A 25,964-nucleotide genomic window follows, 5' to 3' on the forward strand; every position below is an offset into this window, starting at 1 on the left:
GCTGTCCTGAAACTATCTCTGGAGACAAGGCTGGCCTCAAACTCACAGAGATCTTTCAGCCTCTGCCTCCCAAGCATGGTGTTCGTAACCTCTGAGCCATCCCTCCAGCACCCCAGCCCAATTTTTACCTTTTCTTTAGAGATGAGGTCTCACTATGTAACCCAGTCCAGCGTTAAACTCCCCATCTTCCTGCCTTAGCCACTGAGATTTGGGATGACAAGAGTCACCACCACAGCTGGTTTCTGTGGGTGCTGGGGTGGAGCCCAGAGCTTTGTGTGTGTTAGTAAAGCACTCTACCCACTGGGCACCGCTCTATCCAGCCGCTTATTACCACAGTATTAAAGTAGTCACTCTCCTCGTGTCTTTCTCCTCAAGTGCCAGCTTGGGTGGCCTCCTCCCTGCTTATTGTCGCCCAACCCAAAGAGCACCACCCCCTCAACCTCTGCCCAGGGCGGCCTTGGTGCCCTACCACTGTGCACATCTGCCAGGCTACCTGGTGCAATAGGGGAGCCGCCCAGCAGGTTTTTCCTCTCAGCCTGCTCAGGGGCCTTGAGCTGTTCTGTCCCCACCTAGCCTGGGCTGGGCATTCTGAGTCTCGCTCACTCGGCTGGCACACCTCTGCCAAGCACAGGACTCGTGCACCGGCACCAGAACAAAGATGCCCAGCATCTTTGCTTACCAGAGCTCTGAGGTGGATTGGTGTGAGAGCAATTTCCAGCACTCGGAGTTGGTGGCTGAGTTCTACAATACGGTGAGGGCCTGGGCAGGGGCTCTAGGAAGGGTGGGATGGGGTAGGCTTACTGAATGTTGGGTTAAGACATAGCTCCTCCACAGGGTATCTTGTTTGAGCGGCTGGCTGGCTGTGTGTGTGGCCAGTCAGTTCACCTTGTATCCATTCATGCATCTTCATGTAGAACTTCGATCAACGGCAGGTTTTTAGCCTCACTTCTGAGGGATGGTGCTGTGAGGGTGGGTGGCAGCCTTTAGGACTCCCAAAGCAGGCTCTTGGAGTCGGTGAGGTTGGACCCAGGCAGGCTTTCTGGAGGAAGTAAGGATGCTTGTCCTTTTATCTGCAACCCCCCAGCCAAAGACGATGAATGTAACCCACTTTTCCCTTTCACGATCCTATTTGAACCACTCCAAATTTTACCCTCCTATACCTATTGTTACTCTACACCGGGAGTACTCAACTCTCAGTACTTCATACACGGCGACAGTGTTGGAGAAACTTGAAAGATGCAGGCAGGTAGAGGAGGCTACTCAAGCTTGCTGTCACTGCCTGGAACACACATGCTTAGTCCCAGGAGGCATCATCACTCCCTTTTTCTGGAGACAGGTTCTGTAACATGCAGCCCAGGCTAGCTGCCATGCGTGTCCTCTGGTGTTTGGATCCCAACACTGGAACTGCAAGCCAGCACCCACCACACCCAATACTAGCTTTTACCCAGTGCTTGCTGTGTGCACTTTTGAAAGAACTTTCACCTCCACAATCTCATCTGATCCACACAGCCTCCTGGGGAGACGCCAACAGGGGTATCTCATTGTGCAGCAAGTAATCCCAGGGAAAAGATAGGCTGGGAACTAGCCTCATACTTAAAGCTGGATTTTGAGCTTCAGCTTGATTCAACATACTCTGTGTGTGTGTGTGTGTGTGTGTGTGTGTGTTTCCTTGCAACAAAAATGCAGCAAGGGTTGCTGAGATGACTGGGAGTAAAGGCGATTTCAATCCCTGGGGCTGACGTGCTGAAAGGAGAGAATCAACTCCTCAAAGTTGCCATCAGAACTCTGCTCTACCTAGAATTCCCCAGTGAGGGGCTGGGGGCGTGGTCAGGGATGGAGCCCCCATCTATATTCTCCAGTGAGGGTCTTGTTTCTGTGTAGTAAGTCCATGGTCCTGAATTTCCATCTAGTTATTGAGGCCGGAGAGGATTTGGTTTCTACAGTTACTCTTTCTGCTTTCCCAGAAGTCATTCTGATCCAGAAAATTCTCTGGCCGTCTCAGTCCACTATGATGGGTCCCCTATAAAAGATCCTTAGAGTGTACTAAGTCAGGTTTGGCTGGGTCTCGGCCTCTCATCCCCAAATGCCCATGGTGAGCCCTCTCAGCAGCCCTAGTCAGCAGCAGAGCCTATCACACTTGAAGGGTCACCACACAGCCCAGGAGAGAGAGACTTTACACCCTCAGCCACCCGGACATTTCCATACGCAGTCCAGGTGTTTCACTAAATGAGAATGAAACTTCCCACAGCATGAATCCATTTAGCTTTGTAGCCCAGGCTATCTTCAAGCTGGAGCTCTACCCCACCCCCACCCCACCCATCCTCAACCTCCCAGATGCTATCAGAGGCACCTCCCATCACACCTGACCTTACTTTTGATTTTTCCTAATATATATTTTTATCCATTTATTTATTCTCACCTGTGTGGAGGTGTGAGGACCAGTGCAGACCTAGCTGATGCGAGTTTCTGGCTGTGTAAACTGGGTCTTTTTCCAGGGTTTATTTCCACTGCACTAGGGCAGAGAGCCTTGTGGGATATGTAAATGAGCCTGGATAAGGTTGTAAGCCAAAAAAAAACTTTATTGACAGAAGATAGGTGTGGTGGTGTCCCAGGCCTGCCGACCTCAGGAAAGTGAGAGACAGGAAGAGTTAGGCCACCCTGGCTGGGTGGTGACTTCCAAACTAGCCTGGGCTACAGTATAAGGCTGTCATAAGGACATGGTGGAAGTTGAAAGGAAGAGAAAGGAAGGAAAGAAAGCAAATCACGTACACACTTGTCATCCCAACACTCCAGAGGCTGAGGCAGGAGGATTACCCCTAAGGTTGTCTGGGCTACGTGGCGAGTTGGGGGCCAGCCTGGGCTATAGAAGACCCTGTCAAAAGAGGAAATGATGAGTTTGTCCCCCCACCAGAGACAGGGTTTCTCCATGTACCCCTGGCTGTCCCACCTACAAGTTTGTTCATAGTGGTCTGTCCCCTTCCTGTTGCTTCGTGGCAGCAGTTGGCCAGCTCCAGAGGAAATAGACTGGAAACTGTGGTCCAGCCTTGGTTAGTCAGTACACTGCAGCAATTATTCTTACCTAAGGAATTTCCTCAACAGACAGGATTTGCAAACCAAGTCAGCCCAAGTCACATTGCCTGGGACACACAGATGGATACAGGTGCTAGAAGCTGCGGCAGGATTCATGACTTGTATGTAACTGGTATATTCCAGAACCACACTATGCATTTGAGCATGTCATTCCAGCACTGGGAAAGCTGAGGTTAATCAGGAACTGAAGGCCCTCCCTCCTTTGCTATGGAGAGTTTGAAAGCAGCCTGGGCTACATGAGACCCTGCCTCAAACAAGGTGGAGAGCCACTGAGGAATGACACTTGAGGTTGTCCACTAGTCTTAGTTAGGGTTTTTATTTCTGTGAAGGGACGCCATGACCACAACTCTTATAAAGGAAAGCATTTAATTGGGGGTGGCTTACAGTTTCAGAGGTCCAGTCCATTATCATCATGTTGGGAGACATGGCAGCGTGCGGGCAGACGTGGTACTGGAGAAGGAGCTGAGAGGTCTACATCTTGGTCAGCAGGCAGCAGAAGGACTCTGAGACTCACTAGGCCTAGCTTGAGCATAGGAGACCTCAGAGCCCACCTCCACAGGACACACTACCTCCTCATAGTGCCATTCCATGTGGGTCTATGGAGGCCAATTTCATTTATACCACCACTGATCCCCACACATAGACACATAGACACAAAAAATAAACCAAGCAACTGCTTTTGCTTTAGTCTGTCACCAGAAGGCTACCCAGGAAAAAGCCCAATATTTTTACGGTAATTTCATGAACCACAGCCTGCAGTTGGAGAAGATGGCTTTGAGAATGAAACATCTGTGTCTGTCTCTCTCAGGGTCTGGCTCACAGCCTGGGCTAGCCTCTAACTCAAATCCTCCTGCCTCAGTTTCCCAGATGCTTGGAATAGCAGGTGATGATGCCACTGTACTGGTCTCTCTCTCTCTCTCTCTCTCTCTCTCTCTCTCTCTCTCTCTCTCTTTGTTTTTTGAGACAGGGTTTCTCTGTGGCTTTGGAGTCTATCCTGGAACTAGCTCTTGTAGACCAAGCTGGCCTCGAACTCACTGAGATCCACCTGCCTCTGCCTCTCGAGTGCTGGGATTAAAGGCGTGCGCCACCAACGTCCAGCAGTCTTCTCTCTCTCTCTCTCTCTCCCTCTCTCTCTCTCTCTCTCTCTTAAAGATTTATTTATTGATTTGTTTGTTTATTATGTATACAGGGTTCTGCCTGCATGTCAGAAGAGGGCACCAGATCTCATTACAGATGGCTGTGAGCCACCATGTGGGTGCTGGGAATTGAACTCAGAACCTCTAGAAGAGCAGCCAGTGCTCTTAACTTCTGAGCCATCTGTCCAGCCCTGGTAGTCTTCTCTTTTTTATTTTCTTTTTTTTGTGGGGAGGTTTCCAGACAGGATTTCTCTGTGTAGCTCTGGCTGTCCTGGAACTCACTCTGGAGACCAGGCTGACCCTGAACTCACAGAGACCCACCTGCCTCTGCCTCCTAGTGCTGAGATTAAAGATGTGTACCACCCCTGCCTAGCTTTTTCATTATTAATATTTTTTAAAGACAAGGTCTCTCTACATAGCACTGGCTGTCCGGAAACATACTATGTACACCAGGCTGGCCTCAAACTCACCAAGAACCTCCTGCCTCTGCATCCAGAGTGCCAGAATTAGAGGGGTGTGCCACCATGCCCACTAAAGAAAATTTTAAGTTACATTTTGGAAAGACTTACTTTGGCCACGAATGGTAACTAAGCCTTTAATCCCAGCACTCGGGAGGCAGAGGCTGACGGATCTCTGTGAGTTCAAGGCCAGCCTGGTCTCCAGAGCGAGTGCCAGGACAGCCAAGGCTCTGTAAAGAGACCCTGTCTCAAAGTAATCAAAAAATTTAAAAATATTTTAAATTATGTATGTGTGTGGGTGGGTGCCTGATGTGAGCATGGGTACTCTCAGAAGCCAGAAGTGTCTGATCCTCCAGAGTTGGATGTATGGACGGCCATCAGCTGCCTGCCATCTGTGCTGGGAGCAGAACTCAGGTCCTTTGCAGAGCACTGCTAAGCACATTTTAATTCAGTGTGTGTGGCTTGGGACAAGCAGAAGAAACAACACACAGAAGCTGAGGCTGTGGTGGAGGCACGAGGCACCTGATTGGTACCTGAGGAAGTGGTTAATGGAAATGGTGGCACTAGGAAATCAGGATGAGAGTGAAAATAGTCTGAGACCATGGTGCCTAGGAGAAGGGTGACTTCAAAGGTCGTGATTCAAGAAAGCATAGCATGTTGGGAAATGGCTGGTATTGTGGAAGAAGCCAGAACCCAGGTTGTATGAGGATGGATCCAGGGCCAAATTGGAAGCAACTGGCTGAGGGATGTATGCTTTATCAGAGAACACGGGGCAGGTGAACTCTGCTTGAGTGGTGGCATCACAGCATGACTTCAGCCATCAGCTGGGGCACCTGGCTAATGTATGGACATGGGCTGAAAGAGCCAAGAGCCAAGTATGAAGGACCTATGGGAAGGCCCAGACATTGAGGGTGGGGAAGAGCTGGCTTCAGTGGGATGCAGGGTGACCTTGGGAGTCATACTAGTTTGCACCTGTTTGCACTGGCCTGCTGGCTTTGAGTTTCCTGAGTGCTTAGGGGAGTTTCAAGGCTCCCAGGCTCCTAGGGACTGTATTTATTTACTTACCTGCACATGTGTGTTTGTGTGTCTATGTGTCTGCTTGGGTGTGTGTGGTACATCTTCAGGAGCCTTGAGAAAAAGGTTAGACTGGTGCTAGACTTACAGGCATGTGCGAGCTGTCTGTTGTGGGAGCCGGGAACTGAACTTAGGCCCTACAAGCGTAGCAAGTTCTCCTAATTGAGGCATCATCTCTCCAGCTCCAAGGGGCTGTGAAGATGCAGAACATGGGAATCATACAGCCCAAGAAAATACAGGGAGGTAGGAGTAGGTAGGAGCTGGGGACCAGGGCAGGGCACATGTGGAAGGGGCCATGGACTGCCATTCTCTCTACCCTCCCCATGTCCTCCGCTGAGCCATGTCACTGCTGGCCACCTCTGGCTTTCCCTTGAATGCTCTGTACCAAGACTGGAGGTCTAACCCTTTATGGTCTACTGTCTACAGCCTCTGCATTTTTGTTTATCCACTGGTAGAACAAGAACAACTGAATACAGGTTAGTTCAGACAGACAGATATGGAAGTGGGTGCACCCACACTATTCCCTGGCAGATAAGAGGCCAGGAATACATAATTACTAGTGAAGGGCGTGTGCCCCAACCCATGGAGACAGCCTTCTTTGGGTCCTGTGTGTTAAGTCAGAAGTCAATGTCAGGTGAGGTCCACTTGGCTATTTATTTATTTATTTATTTATATTAGAGACAGGGTCTTATTATGTAGTTCTAGCTGTCATGGAATTAGATATGTTGACCATGTTGGCCTTGAACTCATAGAGATCTGCCTGCCTTTTGCCTCCCCAGTGCTGGGACTAAAGGTGTGTACCAACATCCCTGATCACCTTGTGTTGGATCCTCTGGGAGAAAGGCCAGGGCTCTAACCCCTCAGCCATCTCTCCAGCCCCTACCTGACTTTTTAAAGTAGGTTATTAGAATCTGAACCCAAGCAGGGTGGTGGTGGTACAGGTCTTTTATCCCAGCTCCGGGGAGGCAGAAGCAGACAGATGTCTGAGTTTGAGGCCAGCCTGGTCTATAATGAGAGGTCCAGGACAGCCAGAGCTTCAAAACAAAACAAAACAACCAAACAGAAAAAGAAAACAAAAAAAGAAAGAAAACAGAATTTTAACGCAGTCCTCATACTCACAAGACAAGGACTTGCTGACTGAGTTATCTCCCCAGCCTCCCTGGCTCTCTGAGTTGGTGGTCTCTGTCCTGCTGGGCTCCTGGGATGGATAGAGACATCCAAGTTGATGGGACAATAGTCTCTTCATTTCCTTCTTTACCAGCCAAGGAAGGATGAAACAGCTGGTGTGTTCTCGGCTCTGGGACATAGAGGGGATCAAAATAGACAGAAAACATTACCCAGGTAGGTCTGGTGTTTTGGGTGAGGGAGAGACAGACATTGCTGGTGTCAAGGGGTGCAAAAAGTCAGGCAAGGATCCTGGATGGGAGAGTTGAACAACCTCATTCTCTGTCAAGGAATGAATTAGTGGATGGATGGATGGATGGATGGATGGATGGATGGATAGATGGATAAATGAATGGACGGACTTTTGTTCTGAGATAGGTCTTATGTAGCTGAGGCCAGCCTCAAATTGTATAGGCTGGGATGACCTTGAACTTCTGATTCTCTCCCTACACTATCACACTCAGGTTAAAACCACTGAATCTAGCTAGGCAGTGGTGGCGCACGCCATTAGTCCCAGCACTTGGAGGCAGAGGCAGGCAAACCTCTGTGAGTTCGAGGCCAACCTGGTCTACAGAGTGAGTTTTAGGACAGCCCGGGGTTACACAGAAGAAACCCTGTTTTCACAAAACAAAAAGAAAGTACAGACAGGACTGAACAACTTTGTGGTGTGTTCTAAGCATTGGATAACACCTGAAGCTGGGCAGAGAGGGCCTCAGGAAAGAGGCTTGTAGCTTACTTAGCATGATGATGCTGTGTGATAATCTTTCTGTACTCTGTGAATACGTATTCCTCTCATTGGTCAATAATAAAGCTGAATTGGCCTATAGCCAGACAGAATAAGGCTAAGTGGGAAAGCCAAATGGAGATACAGGGAGAAAGAAGGGTGGAGTCTGGGGAGATGTGAACCAGCTGTCAGAGGAACAAGACATGCTAGAGAACAGTTAAAGCCACGAAGCCATGTAGCAAAATGTAGATTAATAGAAATAGGTTAATTTAGTTGTAAGAGCTAGTTAGTAACAAGCCCAACATTTCATAATTAATATAAGCTTTTGTGTGATTATTTGGGACTGGGCGGTTGGGACAAAAGAAAAGTTCTACCTCCACTTACATGATGACTTGAGTTTGATCCTTGGGACCCACATGGTGGAAGGAGAGAACTGATTCCCATAAGTTGGTCACCAACCTCCACAGGCGTATGACAACCTCTTGCTCCCAATAAGTAAATAAATGAAGAAGAAAAAAAAAAAAGACAAAGCTGTTCCCACAACAAACACAGGAAACATGATTGTAATTACCATTGACATTTACCAATACTATCTAATACAATATATTCAACTGAAACTCTCATAAAATTCCTTTGAAGTAGCTACTCTTTCCCACCTGCTGTAGGCTTTCCAGTTTTGCTATGTATCCCAGGCTGACCTGGAACTGGTAATCCTCCAGCCCCAGGCTCTGAGTCCTAAGACGAGAGACTCTTACCACATCCTAATAAGAGGGAAATAAAGGCTCAGAGACAATTAGTTACTTTCCTGGGATCACACAGCAGAAAACTGCGCAGGAGCCTGGCTCTGAGTCCTTGCTTAACCACTGGGCCATGAGGTTGCCTAATCACTGTTTAACCATCACACGGATGGTAATTCCTACAGGTAAGTCTTGTCCTACACTGCCTCCAGGTACTCCGCCCTGAACCCACAACCCCAGGGCAGCAAGAGATCCTGTAACAGGGGAAGATGACAGGTGCTGTCTGTGGGAACAGGAATGTAGGACAAGGGTGTCAAGGTGACTCCTGGAGACAGTCCCTGAATCAGTAAGCCGAACAGGTTCTCACCACCACCTCTCCCTGCCTTCTCCAGATGCCCAGTGATATGTAAGTGGGTTTGTTTCAGCGCGTTTATTACAGTACTGGGTATGAAACCTATGACTCTAAAGCCAAGGGCTCTGGCCTGAGCAACACAATCCTCACTGGGGGATTCTAGGTGGGGACTCCACTCTGACCACGCCCCCAGGCCCTCACTGAAGAATTCTAGGCAGGAGTTCCACCCCTGAATACGCCCCCAGCCCCTCATTGGGGGATTCTAGACAGGGTTGCACCTCCAAGACATGCCCTGAAGTCCTCTTTCCAATTTTTGAGATCGGGTCCTGTAACATAGTCCAAGCTGCTTTTATTTTTCTGGGGTCTTTTTGTTTCCTAGTCTTTCTTTTTATAATGACAAAGTCATTGCAGCTGTACTCAGTTTAACACAAGCTATTGGTCATCGGTGATGACGGAACTTCAATTGAGCAAATTCCTCCCTCAAATTAGTCTGTGAGCAAGCTGTGGGTTTTTTTTTTTAAGATTTTATTTATTATTTATTTATTTAGTATACAACATTCTGCTTCCATGCATATCTGCATATCTGCATATCAGAAGAGGGCACCAGATCTCATAACGGATGGTTATGAGCCACCCATATGGTTGCTGGGAATTGAACTCAGGACCTTTGGAAGAGCAGTTAGTGCTCTTAACCTCCGAGCCATCTCTCCAGCCCCAGGCTGTGGGATTTTTGAGTGGAGATTGATGGGGGACCCACCCACTGTGGGTGGTGCCATCCCTTTGCTGGTGGTCCAGGCTTCTGTAAGAAAGCAGGCTGAGAAGCAATGAGGAACAAGCCAGGAAGCAGCACCCTCCATGGCCTCTGCATCAGCTCCTGCCTCCAGATTCTTGTCTAGATATCACATCCCCAAGTCCCTTCATGATGGTCTGTGATGATGAAATAAGCCATCTTCTCTCCAGACTGCTGTCGGTCACATTGTTCATCACAACAGAGAAAGCAGACTGACGAGAAACTGGCCTGTAATCCTGGCTGCCTCACAGGGAGATGCATGCTCTGCCTCTCAGGCTGGGGCTAAACTCTGTGCTCTGCCACACCCAGTCTTGTTTTTTTTATTTTAACTGTTACTTAAAAGATTTTTTAAGTTTAAATATATTTTTATCATAATCTTCCCCGCCCCCCAAGTTCTTCCAGATCCTCTCCCCCTCCCTACTCAGCCCACTTTAAGTTCTTTCTCAAAAAACAATTAAAAAAAAAAAACACCCAAGGTGGTGATGGTGCACACCTTCAATCCCAGCACTCCGGAGGCAGAGGCAGGCGGATCTCTCAGTTCGAGGCCAGCCTGGTCTCCAGAAGACAGCCTGGAGCTTTGTCTTGAAAAAAAATCAAACAAACAAAAGGATAAAACAAAAACTGTCATAAGAAGTCGAACAAGACAAATCAATGGAAGGAAAAGATCCCAAGAGCAGGCCCAAAAATCAGAAACCTGCTTATTCACACACTCAGGAGTCCTGTAAAAATACTAAGCTAACAGCTGTGACATACACGCAGAGGACCTGGGGCAAACCCTGTGCTTGCCACTTCAGTCACCATGAGTTCATATTAGTCTTGCTTAGTTGATTCAGAGAGCTTTGCTCTCCTGGTGTCCTCCATCACCTCTGGCTCTCACCCTTTCTGTTTCTCCTTCTGTGGGTTCCCTGAGCTCTGAGGGGAAAGGATTTGATGGAGACATCCCATTTAGAGCTGTGTGTTCCAACATATCTCTCTCTCTCTCTCTCTCTCTCTCTCTCTCTCTCTCTCTCCTCTCTCTCTCTCCATAATGTCTCAGGCTTGTTTTTTGTATTTTTTTTGTAGCAGATGTCAATTATCTGTCACAATGGGTCCCACTGTAACACATTCATACATGCACACAGCCTATTATGACCACAGCCCCCTCATCCTCTCTTGTCCCTCTCCCAGTCCTGTGGGTCCCCTTCCTCTTTCCAACCAGTCCCTTTCATCTTCAGATCATTTTTCTCTTATCTTGTGACCCACTTGCTTGCATGAGCATGGGTGTATTTCTTAAATCATGCCTATTTGTGTGTGTGTGTGTGTGTGTGTGTGTGTGTGTGTGTGTGTGTGTGTGTCACAGGGCACAGGGCATGTAGCCATCTCAGGTCATCAGGCTTGGTAACAAGCACCTTTACCTGCTTAGCCATTGCACTGGTCTGATGCCTGGTCATATATATAGACACTGGAACCCCCCCCCCGTGTGTGTGTGTGTGTGTGTGTGTGTGTGTTGTGTGTGTGTGTGTGTGTGCAGATGTGGATGTGTGTAGATGTGGGGACACACATGTCATGGCCCGTGTGTGCAGATCAGGGGACAACCCCTGTGTGACTCCTTGCCATCCACCTCCTTAGAGGTGCCTCTCTGTCATTTGCCACTGAGCTGAGCACACTGGGATGGCACACTTCTGGCAATTCTCCAGTGTCTGTCTCTTGTCACTGCAAAAGAGACCAGGATTCCACCTGTACACTGTCCAGTTTAGGTTTGCATGGGTTCTGGGGATTTGAATTTGCATCCCCAGGCACAGAACTTCATCCACCAAACTGTCTCTGGGGCTCCATCTTGGTTTCTTCTGCCTCAGCCTCTGGAGTAGCTGGGATCACAGGCCAGCTCCACAGCTGGCAGGTGCTCTTTTTTAACATTTATTTTATTTTTTAAAATTTTATGTGCATTGGTGTTTTGCCCACATGTATGCTTGTATGAGGGGCTGGTGTTAGATCCCTTGGAACTGGAATTACAGACTGTTGTGAGATGCCATGTGGGTGCCAGGAATTGAACCTGGGTCCTCTGGGAGAGTGATCTTGATTGCTAACTGGCAGGTATTCTTAACTAAGCAGAAATTGTAGCTAGCCACAGAGGCCAGTGAGTCCTGGGGCTTTTGGGCCAGAAATTCTAAAGGTGTCTGCACCTATTGCATAAGTCATATATAGATGTCAGGGAACCAGTTACCATTCCAGAGCCTTGTGCTTGGCTAGTGAACAAGGTAACAGGGATTAAAGCCCATGCCACTTAGACCCCAAGTGTGGGGATCAGAGGAAGCCCTGAGCGTGTGCAGTTGACATGACCACAGCTGTGTCAAGGACCCCAACACCTCACACCCAAGGAAGCGGCAAAGCCTTCCAGGGTGACACTTGGGAAATTGGTGTGGCCTTCCACTGGTCTGAATGTGGATTTTGTTAGTATGCATAAACTAGCTACCTCAGCTTGCTCCTCAGAGATTTCTACAGTCTGAGATGGTTCCCTTACAGAGACCTCCACAGGGATTAGGTAAACCACCATGCTCAGCTGTGTACCACCACCCTCCTCCTCCGTTAAGACAAATAATATAAACATGCTTTAATATCTTGGCTGTTTCTGGTGCATCTCCATCAGAAGGCATGGCCCACCTAGTCCCAGCTTTTCTATAGGTGTCTGTCTTTTCTTATTTCTTTATGGCCCCAGTCAAGTATCCAGGTCTAGGATGTGCAGGACTTGGTACCCACACCTGTTAATCATGACTCAGTTAAAACCCCAGGAGCTGCAGAGATGGCTCAGGGGATAAGCATTCTCTTCAAGCATATGGGCCTGAGTTTGAATCCCCAACACCTGCCTAAAAATCTGGGCATAGCTGAGCATGCATGGCACCCCAGCACTGGGAGAGTGGATGGTTTATAGGCAGACAGCCTAGCAGAAATGGAGAGGTTCAGTGAAGAGACTCTGACTCACCAGAGGAAAGCAGAGAGGGAAGGAAGAACACACACACACCTCCAGGGTGGCCTGGAAGTAGATGGTTCTGCATTTTGTAGATTTATTTATTTTGTTTTATGTGTGTGAGTGTTTTGCCTGCCCGGATGCTATGTGTACTATGTGCATGTAGTACCTACAGAGGCCAGAAGAGGGCATAAGATCCCCTGAAACTGGAGCCACAGATGGTTGCTAGCCACCATGTGCGTGCTGGGACCGAACCTCTTCAGGAAATGCTCTCAATTGATGAGCCGTCTCTCCAGCCTCGAGTAGATGGTTCTAGAACTGAAAGTCCTTTGTGATTCAAAAACACCACCAAATTGCTTGGTTCAGCCAGGCACAGTGGTACCACCTGCCATCCTGGCACTTGAGAGATGGAGGCAGAAGGATCATGAGTTCGAGGTCATTCTGGGCTGTCTCATAGCGCTAAGGAAAATAAGACAAAAAACACTGCCTGATTCCTTCCTTAGTAACTTGCACTTGTGCACATATCCGCGTGCACCACAGCATGAAATGTGGAGGCCAGAGGACTGCTTCCATGAGTTGATTTTCTTTTTCTACCTGGGGATGGAACTTAGGTGCACAGTCTAGGTGGCAAGCCCCTTTACCCACTCAGCCCTCTTGGCAGCCCGTTTCTGCCTCTCTGCTCTGCTGTTCCTACTCACATGGCAGTGCACATCTGTAACATCTGCACTCAGAAGGCTGAGTTGGAAGTCTTGTTTACCCAAGGCCAGATCGGGTTGGGGAGTGAGACCCCATCCCACAAGGAAAGGAAGGAAGGGAAGACAGGAAATGGGGGAGAGGGGGGGAATGGGGGGAGGGACAGGCAGTAGAGGGTGACAGTGCAACCCCTTTACCTTTAGAAACACAACCTGGAAGCTATTGTTATGCTTCGTCTCATTGGCCAAAACCAAGTCACATGGCTGTGTGCAGCTGCAAGGGAGCTTGACAAATACTTTTGCTACAATAGAAGAAAGCAGAGACTCAGATCAGTGTGGCTAAGGTGTTGTGGTGAGTCTCTAGGATTTACCCTGTACATGCCCAGGCCTTTAGCTGAGGGGGAAGAAGGGAGGGTGGAGGCTGGGAACTTGTGTGGTTACTTGTTGTGTTGCTGGGACAAAATACTTGACAAAAGCAATTTATTTATTTATTGTTTTTTTGAGACAGGGTTTCTCTGTGTAACTTTAGAGCCCATCCTGACGCTCGCTCTGTAGATCAGGGTGGCCTCGAACTCACAGAGATCCGCCTGCGTCTGCCTCCAGAGTACTGGGATTAAAGGTGTGCGCCACCACTGCCTGGCTAGCAAAAGAAATTTAATAAAGAGTTTATGCTGGCTCTCAGTTGGAGGCATTGTGATAGGGAGTGCATTCTGGCAGGAGCATCAGACAAGGATCTGTAGAAGTCAGTTCTGCTTTCACTATGTGGGTTCTAGGGATATAATTCAGGTCCTCAGGCTTAGCGGCAACCACCTTCACCTGCCAAGCGGTCCTGTAGGCCCTTAGATCCCTTTTATACAACGTTGCAATGTTAGTGTAGAGCTCGTGCAATCCTCCCATGGCCTTTAAATATTCTTTTTTTTTTTTTTTTGGTTTTTTTGAGACAGGGTTTCTCTGTGGCTTTGGAGGCTGCCCTGGAACTAGCTCTTGTAGACCAGGCTGGTCTCGAACTCACAGAAATCCGCCTGCCTCTGCCTCCCGAGTGCTGGGATTAAAGGCGTGCGTCACCAACGCCCGGCTAGATAATCTTCTCCTTAGATGAGATGGATGCTGAGCATAGGTGATACTGCTGCATTTTGCTAGTCTCTCCGTTGGAGACAGGGTCGTCTTACATTGTATTCCAGGATGGCTGGGAACTCCTAGCAGTCCTCCTGCCACAGCCTCCAGATCTGTGAGATTACAGGCATGCATCACCACACTGAAAATTTCTGAAATACACACACACACACACACACACACACACACACACACACACACATATTTATGGTTTTAAAAACAGGGTCTCACTGTGTAACCCTGGCACATCTGGAACTCACTATGTTGACCAGGCTAGCCTCGAACTTGGAGAACTGCCTACCTCTGCCTCCTGAGTGCTGGCATTAAAGGCATGCACCACTACGCCTGTCCTGAATTTTTTTGTTTTGTTTTGTTTTTTTGAGACAGGGTTTCTCTGTGGCTTTGGAGGCTATCCTGGAACTAGCTCTTGTAGACCAGATTGGTCTCGAACTCACAGAGATCCGTTTGCCTCTGCCTCCCGAGTGCTGGGATTAAAGGTGTGCGCTGCCACTGCCCCGCCTGTCCTGAATATTTTTAATACACAGTTACTGAACCCATAGACTTAGAATTTCTGTCTAAGGGGAATGGGGAAGAATATATGTGAAAGATTTAGTGAGTCCTCAGTGCTCCCCTCACTGGGTAAATGAAATAATTAACGGAATGATGGATGGAATGAAGGATCTATTGCTGGCCCAGGGATGGCCAGGATCAGTGGTGGAGACAATGAATTGACTTAGAGGTAGAGCCCCTGCCTAGAACGCCCAAGTGAGGGGCTGGAGTCACGGTCAGGGGTGGAGCTCTTTCCTAGCAGTGCATCAAAGGCTCAGGATTCCATTAGTAACAATGATGATTTTGTTTGTTTGTTTGTTTGTTTGTTGAGACACAGTCTCACTGTGAAGCCTGGGCTGCCTGGAATTCTCTATGTAGATGAAACTGTCTTTGAATTCAGAGAGATCAACCTGCTTCTGCCTCCTGAATACTAGGATTTAAGGACAGCAATACTAATAAATAACATTTTTTTTTTAATGAGGGGAGGTCTGGGCATTGACAGCACTCTACTATAAGCAGAGGCAGGTGGATCTTTATGAGTTTGAGGCCAGCCTGGTCTACCTAGTTAGCTCCAGGACAGCCAGAGTCATATAGTGAGACTCTAAGTCAAGAAACAAAACTGAAATCAGGAATATGTTCCGGGAAGTTAACATTTGAGTGATGAACAAATCCTGGTTCGTTCCTGGACAGCCTAGACAAAGGAGCAGCTATGGGTTAGCTCCGAGGGTGCTCCTGTCCTGTTCCCATCTGACCAGCCTGGTTCTTGCTTCACTTGCAGTTCAGCAATGTGTTCTTCTTCATCTTTGGACCTCTCATAATGTTCCTCATGCATCCTTATGCCCAGAAGCGCACCTGGGCCATCTACGGAATCTCAGTCCTCTTCATGGTCATAGGTACGTGCAAGGGTGTGAAGCTGTGGGAGCCTTCTGGAAATGGCGCCCCGCTTGACGGCCTCCGCTTGTCTCTGTCTACCCACAGGTCTGTTTTCCATGTATTTCCACATGACACTCAGCTTCCTGGGCCAGATGCTGGATGAGATCTCCATCCTGTGGTTGCTGGCCAGTGGCTACAGCGTGTGGTTGCCCCGTTGCTACTTCCCCAAGTTCATCCAGGGGAACAGGTACAGCAGGTGCACCCTCTGTGGACCCTATATGAGCTTCCCCTAACCTAGATGCTCAACTTGGGACCATTTGAGAGAGCTTCGAGTCCCTTCCTACCCCTAGACCACCTGAGAATTTTTCAATGATCTTCCATAACTTACCTGGGCTTCCACAGACCTGTGTCATTAGCACCTGGAAATTCAGGAACTTTTCCCTAATTCTAAGCTACCTGGGGGAAGAGGAATTCTAGGAACCCATGCCAAGTGTCCCCTGCACCCAAAAACCCTTCACAGTCCTTACACTGATACCTTTCCCCCATCTTCTGAGCTCGGCAAGCTTCCCAGAAGCCCTCACCTGACCTTAGCAGGCCTCTTGAATCCTCTGACTGCCTCTTCATCCTCTCAGCCCACATCAGACTCTCTTTAGTTCTGGTCTGGTCCCTCTGGGTTCTCTTGAATCCTGTCCTTCCCGAGCAGACCTGAGGAAACCCAGAGGCTCTTCCTGAGCCCAGCTGGACTCCCGAGAGTTCTTGGTTTGTCAAATCCATTTTGACTGCCCCAAGTGACCTCGCTGAATCCTCCAGCACCTCTGCGACACCCGTCCATCCCGTCCCTCCCTCAGGTACTACTTCAGCTGCCTGGTAATTACGACCACTATGATCAGCACCTTCTTGACGTTTGTGAAGCCCACGGTCAATGCATACGCCCTTAACAGCATCGCCATACACATTCTCTACATTGTGCACAGAGAGTACAAGAAGTGAGTGCTGGGCGGGCGTGGTTAGGAGTGGAGGCTTCTCCCAGTGAGGGGCAAGGGGCGTGGCCAGGGTGGAGTCCCGCCCAGAATCTCCCAGTGAGGGGCTGGGGGCGTGGTCAGTGGTGGAGCCCCATCTAGAATCCCCCAGTGAGGGGTTGGGGTCATGGTCAGGGGTGGAGCCCCACCTAGAATCCTCCAGTGAGGGGCTGAGTGTTTAAGGGTAAAGCCCCTGTTTAACATGTAGTTGTATACGGGTTCTATTCCCAGCACCATAAAAAAAAAGTAATTGTTAATGCTTTTTAGAAATGGAGTGGTGGTTGCACCTGCCTTGGAGAAGGCTTCAGTTCTCCCTTGGAGCCCTGTACTGTTCTCCAGTGTTCTGTGCTCTGAGCGTTCCCTGACTCTAGTCTCCTGCAGGAGGCGCCCATTCTCCCATGTTGACCCAGACAGACTGCTCTGTCTGCCTGCAAACGTTGTCTGCCTTAAGACATGTTTTTTATTGTTTGTTGTTGTTTGTTTTTTTGAGACAGGGTTTCTCTGTGTAGCTTTGGAGCCTGTGCTGGAACTCGCTCTTGTAGACCAGGCTGGTCTCAAACTCACAGAGATCAGCCTGCCTCTGCCTCCCGAGTGTTGGGATTAAAGGCGTGTGCCACCAACACCTGGCTCATTTATTCATTTTTATTTTTGTGAATCATGGCAATGTGTGGAGGTCAGAGGTCAATCAGTGTCAGTTAGTTCTCCTCTTCCAAGGCGTGGGTCCTGTCCGTCAAACTTAGGTTGTCAGGTTAGCATCAAGTGCCTTTACTTGTTGAGCCATCTCAGCAGCCCAGAGCTTGTCCTTTTTTAATTTTTAGTTTTGTTTGTTTAGTTCTTTGTCTTGACACAGGGTCTCACTGTGGAGCCCTGGCTGCCCTGTAACTCTCTATATAGACTAGGCTTGCTTTGAACTCCCGGAAGTCCTCCTGCCTCTACCTACCCCTGTATTAAAGCAGAATTTAACTTTTTTGATAATTATAGTTCCTTTCCCCCTACCCCAAGTGCTGGGGACTGAACCTAGGGCCTCTTAGACACTAGGCAAGTGCTCTACAGTGAGCTAGAGCCATGATAATATTTTGTATTTGTAACTCATGCTGGGCCTCAGTGATTCAGGGCTACTCAATAGAGCCAACTGAGAAATGAGAGAGAGAGAGAGAGAGAGAGAGAGAGAGAGAGAGAGAGAGAGAGAAGAGAGAGAGAGAGAGATTCTTTACAAAAAGAGAGGGCAGAGTGAAGAGAATTCCCGAGAGTGGGACTGGATCCTTGTTGTAAGAGGGGTGGGATTCTCTGAGTATTGGGAGACCTGAGGCAAGGGTCCTGGGGGTCAGGGCAAGAGGGAGGAACTGCAAACTAGAAAAGAAAGCAGGGGAAATGCAAGGTCCTGAGGCAGGAGGATCATGAGTTTCAGCCCAGCCTGGGCTACATGATGAATTCGAGAGTAGCCCAATATACATTTTAAGACCCACCTAAACTCAGCTAAACTGACTTGCATTGGTATGAGTAATCAATCCTCAGGGCCAGCACCTCCTTGGCAGAGACTTTGCCTCCAGCTGCTGGGACACCTGGTTTGAGAAGCATAGGGAGGTGGCTAAGGAGAGTGTCCTTCTACAGGGCACTGTTCCAATACTTCCAGCTCCTGATAGGACTCCACATTGGCCCAGCCAACTGGAAGTCATTGGCCAATCCTGGCAGAAATCACTGGCTCACCATACTGGAAACTATAGTCAAACCAACTGGAAACCATTGGTCAAGCCAACAGTGAACCACAGGTCAAGCCAACAGGAAACCCCAAGTCAAGTCAACAGTGAACCACAGGTCAAGCCAACAGGGAACCCTAAGTCAAGCCAACAGTGACTGGAATCCATAGGTGAAGTCAATGGTGTACAATAGGTCAAACTGTGTCCCATAGATCAAGTCAACTGCATAAAATAGGTCGAACTGACTGTGTATCATAGGTCAAGCCATCCAGAACTCCAAAGTGAAATTCCTAGAAAGCATAGGTTTCACACATGGTAAACTACAGATCAACCCAATTAGAAAGCCCTTGTTCATGCCAAGAAACCATAGAGCAACACAAATGAAAACTATTAGGCAAGCCAACTGGAAGCCATTACCCAAACTGACATAGATGGCATTGGTCAAACCAATTGGAAGCCACTAGTCAAAGAATCAAGTGAATGGTTTCATCATGAGGTGCGCAGGCAGAGACTGTGTGTCTATTGATAAAGGATGGCTTTCTCATTCATTTCCAGAACATTCTTGTCCTGGAGACTGGGGTTTGACTCTGATGAACAGGAACCCAGATTCTGGTCTTGTGTTGTCTCAAGACAAGGCCACCAGAAAATGTACTGCCACATCACTCTCTCTTTCTATCACATACACACATTTTAGTGAGTCTTAGCTATTAGCACACAGTAGGCACCACTGTTAGCTTTCTGCTGCTATTGTAGCATAGCTGAGACAGCATGAAGAGTTAAGATTAGTCCCACATGACCCCACAGGACATAGACCTACCTAGTCCCAGGTACCTGGGAGGCTGAACAAAAGGATTAGTTTAGCCTAGGAGTTTGAAGCAATCTTGGAACATATAGGCAGATATGGTGTGAAGGTGTATGTGTATAAGAGACAGACAGACAGACAGACAGACAGACAATTAGATGCAGAAGGAGGTAGAGACAGAGAGACACACACAGAGAGGCAGAGAGAAAAAGAGACAGAGACAGCAAGAATTATTCTAGTTTTTCTTATTTTATTTCTTTTTTTAAAAGAAAGGTCTTCATTATGTAATCCAGGTTGGCCTCCAAAATCTCAGTCATCCTCCTGCCTCAGCATCCCAGGTTCTGGGATGACAAATGTGTCTTTCTGAACCTGATTTAGGCAATTATTTTTGTCTGTTTGTCTGTTTTCTGTTTGGGCTGACTGTTTTAGAGGTTTGGGTACTGATTGATTGACGCTATTGACTTGGGTCAGTGTGTACTGGGGTTCCCACAATCCCCTTCAAGAACACGTTATAAGTGACCCAAAGACCTCATCTAGGCCCCAACTCTGAAAGATTCCATCACCTCCTTACAGAGTGGAGGTGACGACAGGTCTTTTAACACACAGGCCATTAGGGGACACCTCAGAGCCAACCTACAGCAAACCAGGTCCCTAGAAAACACCACTTCTGCTCCCTTCCTCTCCCAACCTATGAGATGCATCTCTCAGAAGAAGAATTTCCCATCGGCCACTTAGGACAATGCCTTAGGGATGCCGTGTTAGTGCAAATGCACCCATCAATCCTCTCTCCCATCTACCATCCACCCACCTACCTATTCATTTGCATGTCCACCCACTCATCCACATACTCACCTATCCATCCATCCATCCATCTACTCACCCACCCACCCACCCATCCATCCATCTGCCCACACACCCCAAAACAGCCATCTCTTTGTCCCCAGGACCAGGAATGGGGATCTCCGGCATCTGATTAAGATGTCTGTGATCTTATGGGCTGCTGCACTCACCAGCTGGATCAGCGACCGTGTACTTTGCAGTTTCTGGCAGCGGATTCACTTCTACTACCTGCATAGCATTTGGTAAAACACCTCTTTTGGATTCCAAGACCCCCAAGTCAGAGACCAGATGCCAGAGCTTGGAGTGGAGGTCTGGGGTGTAGGGAAAGAAGATCCAGATACTGGGCCTGGCGTTGGTGGCGCACGCCTTTAATCCCAGCACTCGGGAGGCAGAGGCAGGTGGATCTCTGTGAGTTCGAGACCAGCCTGATCTACAAGAGCGAGTTCCAGGACAGCCTCCAAAGCCACAGAGAAACCCTGTCTCAAAAAACAAAACAAAAAAAAAGAAGAAGAAGATCCTACTGGGATGCGGAGATGGTGGGCAGAGGTTACAGCTAGCAGTCTAGAACTATAGATGCCACTCAGCATCCACAGGAATCCAAGAGTGGGCCGGGCCACCTATTGACTTCTTACTACCCTTCTCTTACAGGCATGTCCTCATAAGCATCACCTTCCCTTATGGTATTGTGACCATGGCCCTGGTGGATGCCAACTACGAGATGCCAGGTCAAACCCTCAAAGTCCACTACTGGCCCCGGGATAGTTGGTTCATTGGGCTACCCTATGTGGAGATCCAGGACAATGACAAGAGCTGCTGAGCCCTGCTGGAGTCTCTGCTCTCCAACCAGCCACCCAGTCTCCTGTGCTCTGAAGATAGAGGACCAGGACTTCATCTGGGACACTTGTGGTCCCTTCTCCTTTCCCTCATGCATGCTCCATGTCCTGCTCTGTTGCCACAAGATGGGCTTTCTTGTGGCTCTGAGTACTAGTTTGATGACTGAGTGTTGGGGGCTGCCTGGCATGCTGCATGACTGGCCTGTGTCCTCCTTCTGCCTGTCCAGCTTCTCCACACCATTGATGTAGGTAGATGGGTGGAAGGGTGGTTATGTGGCTGATACAACACCCGCTTGAAGCATGATGCTTCTGGGACTATTTATGAGTGTTATAGATTCAACTTGGGTCACAACTGTGTTCTGGGAGAGTAAGGAGTCTCCTAGGGAACATTGTTGGCCCCACCCCTATCTTTGAACCACATACATGCTCAGTGCATGGTGACAACATGATGGCCACGGGGGAGGGAAATAGAGCACCGACCTGGGTAATGTCATGGAACAGGGTGTGTGAGAGGGACATGGTGGCCATTCTAGGCACTTAGTGGGGAGGCCACTGTGCTGCTGGACTCTCCCTTCGGCCTGGTCCCACAGGCACTTCAGCCCCAAATAAGCACACAAAGACTTATATTAATTAAAAAACTGTTGGTCGATGGCTATGGCTTCTTACTAGCTAGCCCTCTCTTAATTATTAACTCATTTCTATTAATCTAAGTATTTCCACTCCTGTCTTATCTTACCAGAGAAGGGTTCAGACCTGTTACTCCTTCCTCTGCTACATAACATCTCTTCTCATGGTCTCTCTCTGCCTACCTTTCCCAGAGTTCTCCCCGTCTCCTAGTCCTGCCTATCTTCCTGCCTCTGTTGGCCAGTGTTTGGTATAACCTTGAAAATATCCATCCACACACCTATTATCCATCCACCCATCTACCCTTTCAACAACCCATCCACCCACCCATCCATCCATCCATCCACCCACCCACCCATCTGATGGGGAATGTAATATGTATGTTTATTTTATTGATTGTTAAATAATTGCCAATGAGACAGCAAGTTAGACGGGACTAGGAGTCAAAGAGGATTCTGGGAAATGTAGTAGAGAAGTGCTGATCCAGGCAGGAAGTGACATAGCAAGGAGACTTATATTTAAATGAAAGAGAAGCAGGAAGGGTCCCTTTTTCCCCTTCCTCCTCCAGCGGCAGGATGTGATTCACCAACAAGGAGGGACGCCAATAAGGCGTCTGATAAGTCTTATAAAATATATAGGTTTATGATAATTAAGACTGAGCTAACAGATGAGGAATCCTAGTCATTGGCCAAGCAGTTTTGAAACTAATACAAGTTTCTATGTATTCATTTGGGCCCTAATTCAGGTGGGCAGCTTTCGTAAAGCATGCACATGGCAGTGGGGCTCAGGCGGCTTTTGGCGGAAAGATTTATCGTAACACCCATCCATCCATCCACCCACCCACCCATCCATCCATCCATCTATTCATCTCTCCTTCCCTCCATTCCTCCCTCCCTTAATCCACCTACATAAATTAAAGCTGCAAATGTGGCTAGTGAAATGGCTCAGATGGCTTGCTGTCCAGTCTGATGACCTGAATTTGATCCCTGGAATTTTCATGGAGAAAGAAGTAGAGAACCAACTCCTTCAAATAGTGTTCTAACCTCCACACACACATTCTGTGGTGCACACAGTACTACTCCAGTGTGGTAGGAAGGTGAACAGACAAAATTTTAGAATGTAAAAGATGCAAATAAGGAGCTGGAAGTATTGGCTCAGCAATTAAGAGCACGAGCTGCTCTGGCAAAGAGAGGACCCAGATTGAGTCCCAGAACCCATGTGACAGTTCATAACCTAGTGTAACTCCAGTCCTGGGAGATCCAATGACCTCTCCTGGCCTCTGTGGGCACTGCACGAATATGATCCACCCATTCAGGTGAATGTTTGCACACATAAAATTTAAAAATCGCAAATGGACTCTCCTGATTTTATTTGCAGTTCACGATTACCTATAGGATGCCATCCTCTCTGTCAGATATCAGACATACAGAGTCCCCTACCCCTGCTATGGTAGAGGTGACAGATGGTAACTGCATGGGTGCTCACGGACATTGATGTGGTGTTAAAAACAGAGCAATTGAAAATGCTGCTGTAGGGGTCACATGCTGGGGGAGAGGCTTCCCTCATGGGTGGTAAGGTGGGAATGCCCTCCACAGAAAGAGCAAGCCCTTGGCTGCACAGGACAACCTGGGAAGAGAGGCAGCTAGCCGTCACTGCCTGGGGCAGGTTCTGAAGCAGCAAAGCAAGTTTCCATAGCTCATCCGGAGGGAGGACTTGTGGCCGCAGGTGCCTGTGTTCTTGATTGCAGACAAGGCTTTTCTTTTTAGCCAGGGCTGTTCCAGACCTCCCAAACTTCCCACCTCAGCCTTCTGGATACTGAGGTGGCAAGTATGCTTAACTATGCCTGGCTACTTACTCACAGTGGATGGGATTTCTACATCTGTGGGTCTTTTGACATCTGCCACAAATGAGAGTTTGGACATGTTACCTAACCCCCTGCCATACAGCACTTCAGACACAGGAGGATACTTTCCTATTATAGATATGGCTCAGAGAAGGCAAATGCCTTGCCCAAGAACACACAGCCTGGACTTGATGTCAGATCTATCCTTCCCGAAAGCTCTTTGGACTGCTTGAGTGGAATGGGACTGGGGTCCCTGCTTCTAGGTCCCCTCTGTCTGTTTTCAAACCCAGATGCTCTTCAGGTGTGTCCCCAGGATGAATTCCAGTCTTGAGAGATGGAGGCAGTCCAGTGAACCTGTGACTTCACTTCCTCCCTCCCTCCCCGTTCCCTCTGTCTTTCTTTCTCCTCCCCTTCCTCTCCCTTCCCCCTCCCCCTAGTTTTTTTTGGGGGGGGTGGTTTCAAGACAGGGTTTTTCTGTATAGTTTTGGAGCCTGTTCTGCCACTTGCTCTGTAGACCAGGCTGGCCTTGAACTTAGATCCACCTGCCTCTGCCTCCCGAGTACTGGGGTTAAAGGCCTGAGCCATCATCTCCTGGTGTGAACTTGTGATATTATCAGCAAAATTGTTTTACCTGAGGGGAAGATGGAGTGTTTGATCCCCCAAAGTTAAGATTCTCACTCAAAGAGTGTCTGAGGCAGGGCGATGAGAGGGACGCCTCTGCTGACAGTTCTGAATGTTTTCTTCCCTTCTTTGTGTCTCCGCTGTGAAATCAACCGTCCCAGGTTTCGGGAGACATCATGATGACATTTCTTTTTGTTTGTTTGTTCTTTGAGACAGGGTTTCTCTGTGTAACTTTGGAGCCTGTCAAACTCTGGAACTCGCTCTGTAGATCAGGCTGGCTTTGAATTCACAGAGATCCACCTACCTCTGCCTCCCAAGTGCTGGGATTAAAGGCGTGCACCACCACCACCCTGTGGATTTCTTTTTATTTTATTTTAATTTTTTGAGAGTCAGGATCATGTAGCCCAGGCTGCCCTAGAACTCACCATGTAGCCCAGGCTGGTCTCAGATTTATAGCAATCCTTCTGCCTTCACCTCTAGCGTGATGGATAAAAACTCACTATACCCAGCTCTTCAAAAATTAAATATTTTTGCTTTTTTGCATAGCCGTCAATGGTTCCCATTGCAGGGGAGTGTTCCCAGCAGGCTTGGCATTGGGCTTAGTCTGGGCCAGGTCTCTCATGGTGGGTCACTGGACTCTACTCCAGCTTGCTTATCTTTCTCTGAGCATCAAGGGGCCAGGTGGACATTTGTGACAATCTGAAAAAACTGAGGGTGACAAAAACACACTTGAGACCAGAGAGTGGGATTTCAAAAACTCTCTGGAAGGCTGGGCCATCTACAAGGTCAAATAAAAAAATTAAAAGTAGTTAAGTGTGGAGTCAGGCTCTGGGGTGCAAACCAAGGCAACCAGTAGAGGGCAGTAGCTTCAGGCTCAAAGCAGGAGTCAGCACGTCCTGCAGAAGGTTAGTGTCCAGAAGCAGATCAGGCTAGAGCCCCTGCGTCCAGTTTCCCCGTTTGGAAACGTGGATCACATGGTAAGAAGATGACAGAGATATCTGATAGGATCAGTTATGTGTGCATCAAATCCCCAACTGCCATTCTCTTTTCCTCCTTTTCTTTCCCTCCTCCCCTCCCTCCCTCTTCCTTTTTTCTTACCTTCCTCCCTTCTGCTTGAGACAGGGTTTCATTTGCCCAGTCTGGACCTAAACTCTCTACGTAGCTAAGAATGACTTTGAACTCTGATCTCAAAGATCCTCCTGCCCCTGCCTCCTGAGTGCTGGGGTCAAAGTTATGTGCCACCACCCAGCCCAAATCTTAGTTTTAATAGAGGAGGTCTGTTTTCTTGTCATGGTTATGGGCTCCTTTAGTTGCATCACTTGGGAGGAAGAGATAGGTAGATCTCTATGAGTTCCAGGCCAACCTGGGTTTCACAGTGAAACCCTGTCTCCAAAGGAGTTATTTGCTGGGTGTGGTAGTGCACATCTTTAGGCCAGCACTTGGGAGGGAGAAGCAGGCAGATCTCTATGAGTTCGAGGCCAGCCTGGTCTACAGAGTAAGTTCCAGAACAGCCAGGGCTATGCAGAGAAACCTTATGTACTGGAACTCTGTCTATGTACCAGACTGACCTTTAACCCAGAGATCTACCTGTCTCCCAGTGCTGAGATCATTATGCCCCACAATATCTGGCTTATTTATTTATCTGGTGTGTGTAAGTGTCTGTGGAAACCAGAGAAAGCATTAGATCCTGTGGTATTTGACTAAGAATGGTTCCAACAGGCTCAACAGTTTGAATACTTGGTCCCCACTCGGTGGAACCATTTGGTAAGGCTTAGGGGATGTGGTCTTCTTGGAAGAAGTTTGTCTTCAACCTTCTTCAGGGTTGAGCTTTGAGGGTTCAAAAGACTCCTACAATTCGAATTTTGCTCTCTATCTCCTACCTGTGAATCCAGACATGAGCTTTTGGCTGCTCTTGCTTCCATTTCTTAGCTCTTCTATGATGAATTCTGACCCTCTGAAACTGCAAGCCCAATTAAATATTTCCTTTAT

The 25,964-nt window shown here is 48.3% G+C and overlaps 1 protein-coding gene across 1 annotated transcript; it reads left to right on the forward strand.

Annotated features, from left to right (window-relative positions):
• Nucleotides 1-649: 649 nt before the first annotated feature.
• On the forward strand, nucleotides 650-21,536 carry Acer1 (alkaline ceramidase 1). The gene is made up of 6 exons (XM_027416807.2): nucleotides 650-751; nucleotides 15,602-15,716; nucleotides 15,802-15,943; nucleotides 16,545-16,682; nucleotides 20,159-20,296; nucleotides 20,703-21,536. Exons 1-6 carry the CDS (start codon nucleotides 659-661, stop codon nucleotides 20,869-20,871), a joined length of 795 nt encoding a protein of 264 aa, XP_027272608.1. The 5' UTR covers nucleotides 650-658; the 3' UTR covers nucleotides 20,872-21,536.
• The last annotated feature ends 4,428 nt before the right edge of the window (nucleotides 21,537-25,964 follow it).

The sequence above is a fragment of the Cricetulus griseus genome, chromosome 5 (genome assembly GCF_003668045.3).
Source record: "Cricetulus griseus strain 17A/GY chromosome 5, alternate assembly CriGri-PICRH-1.0, whole genome shotgun sequence".
NCBI lineage: Eukaryota > Metazoa > Chordata > Mammalia > Rodentia > Cricetidae > Cricetulus > Cricetulus griseus.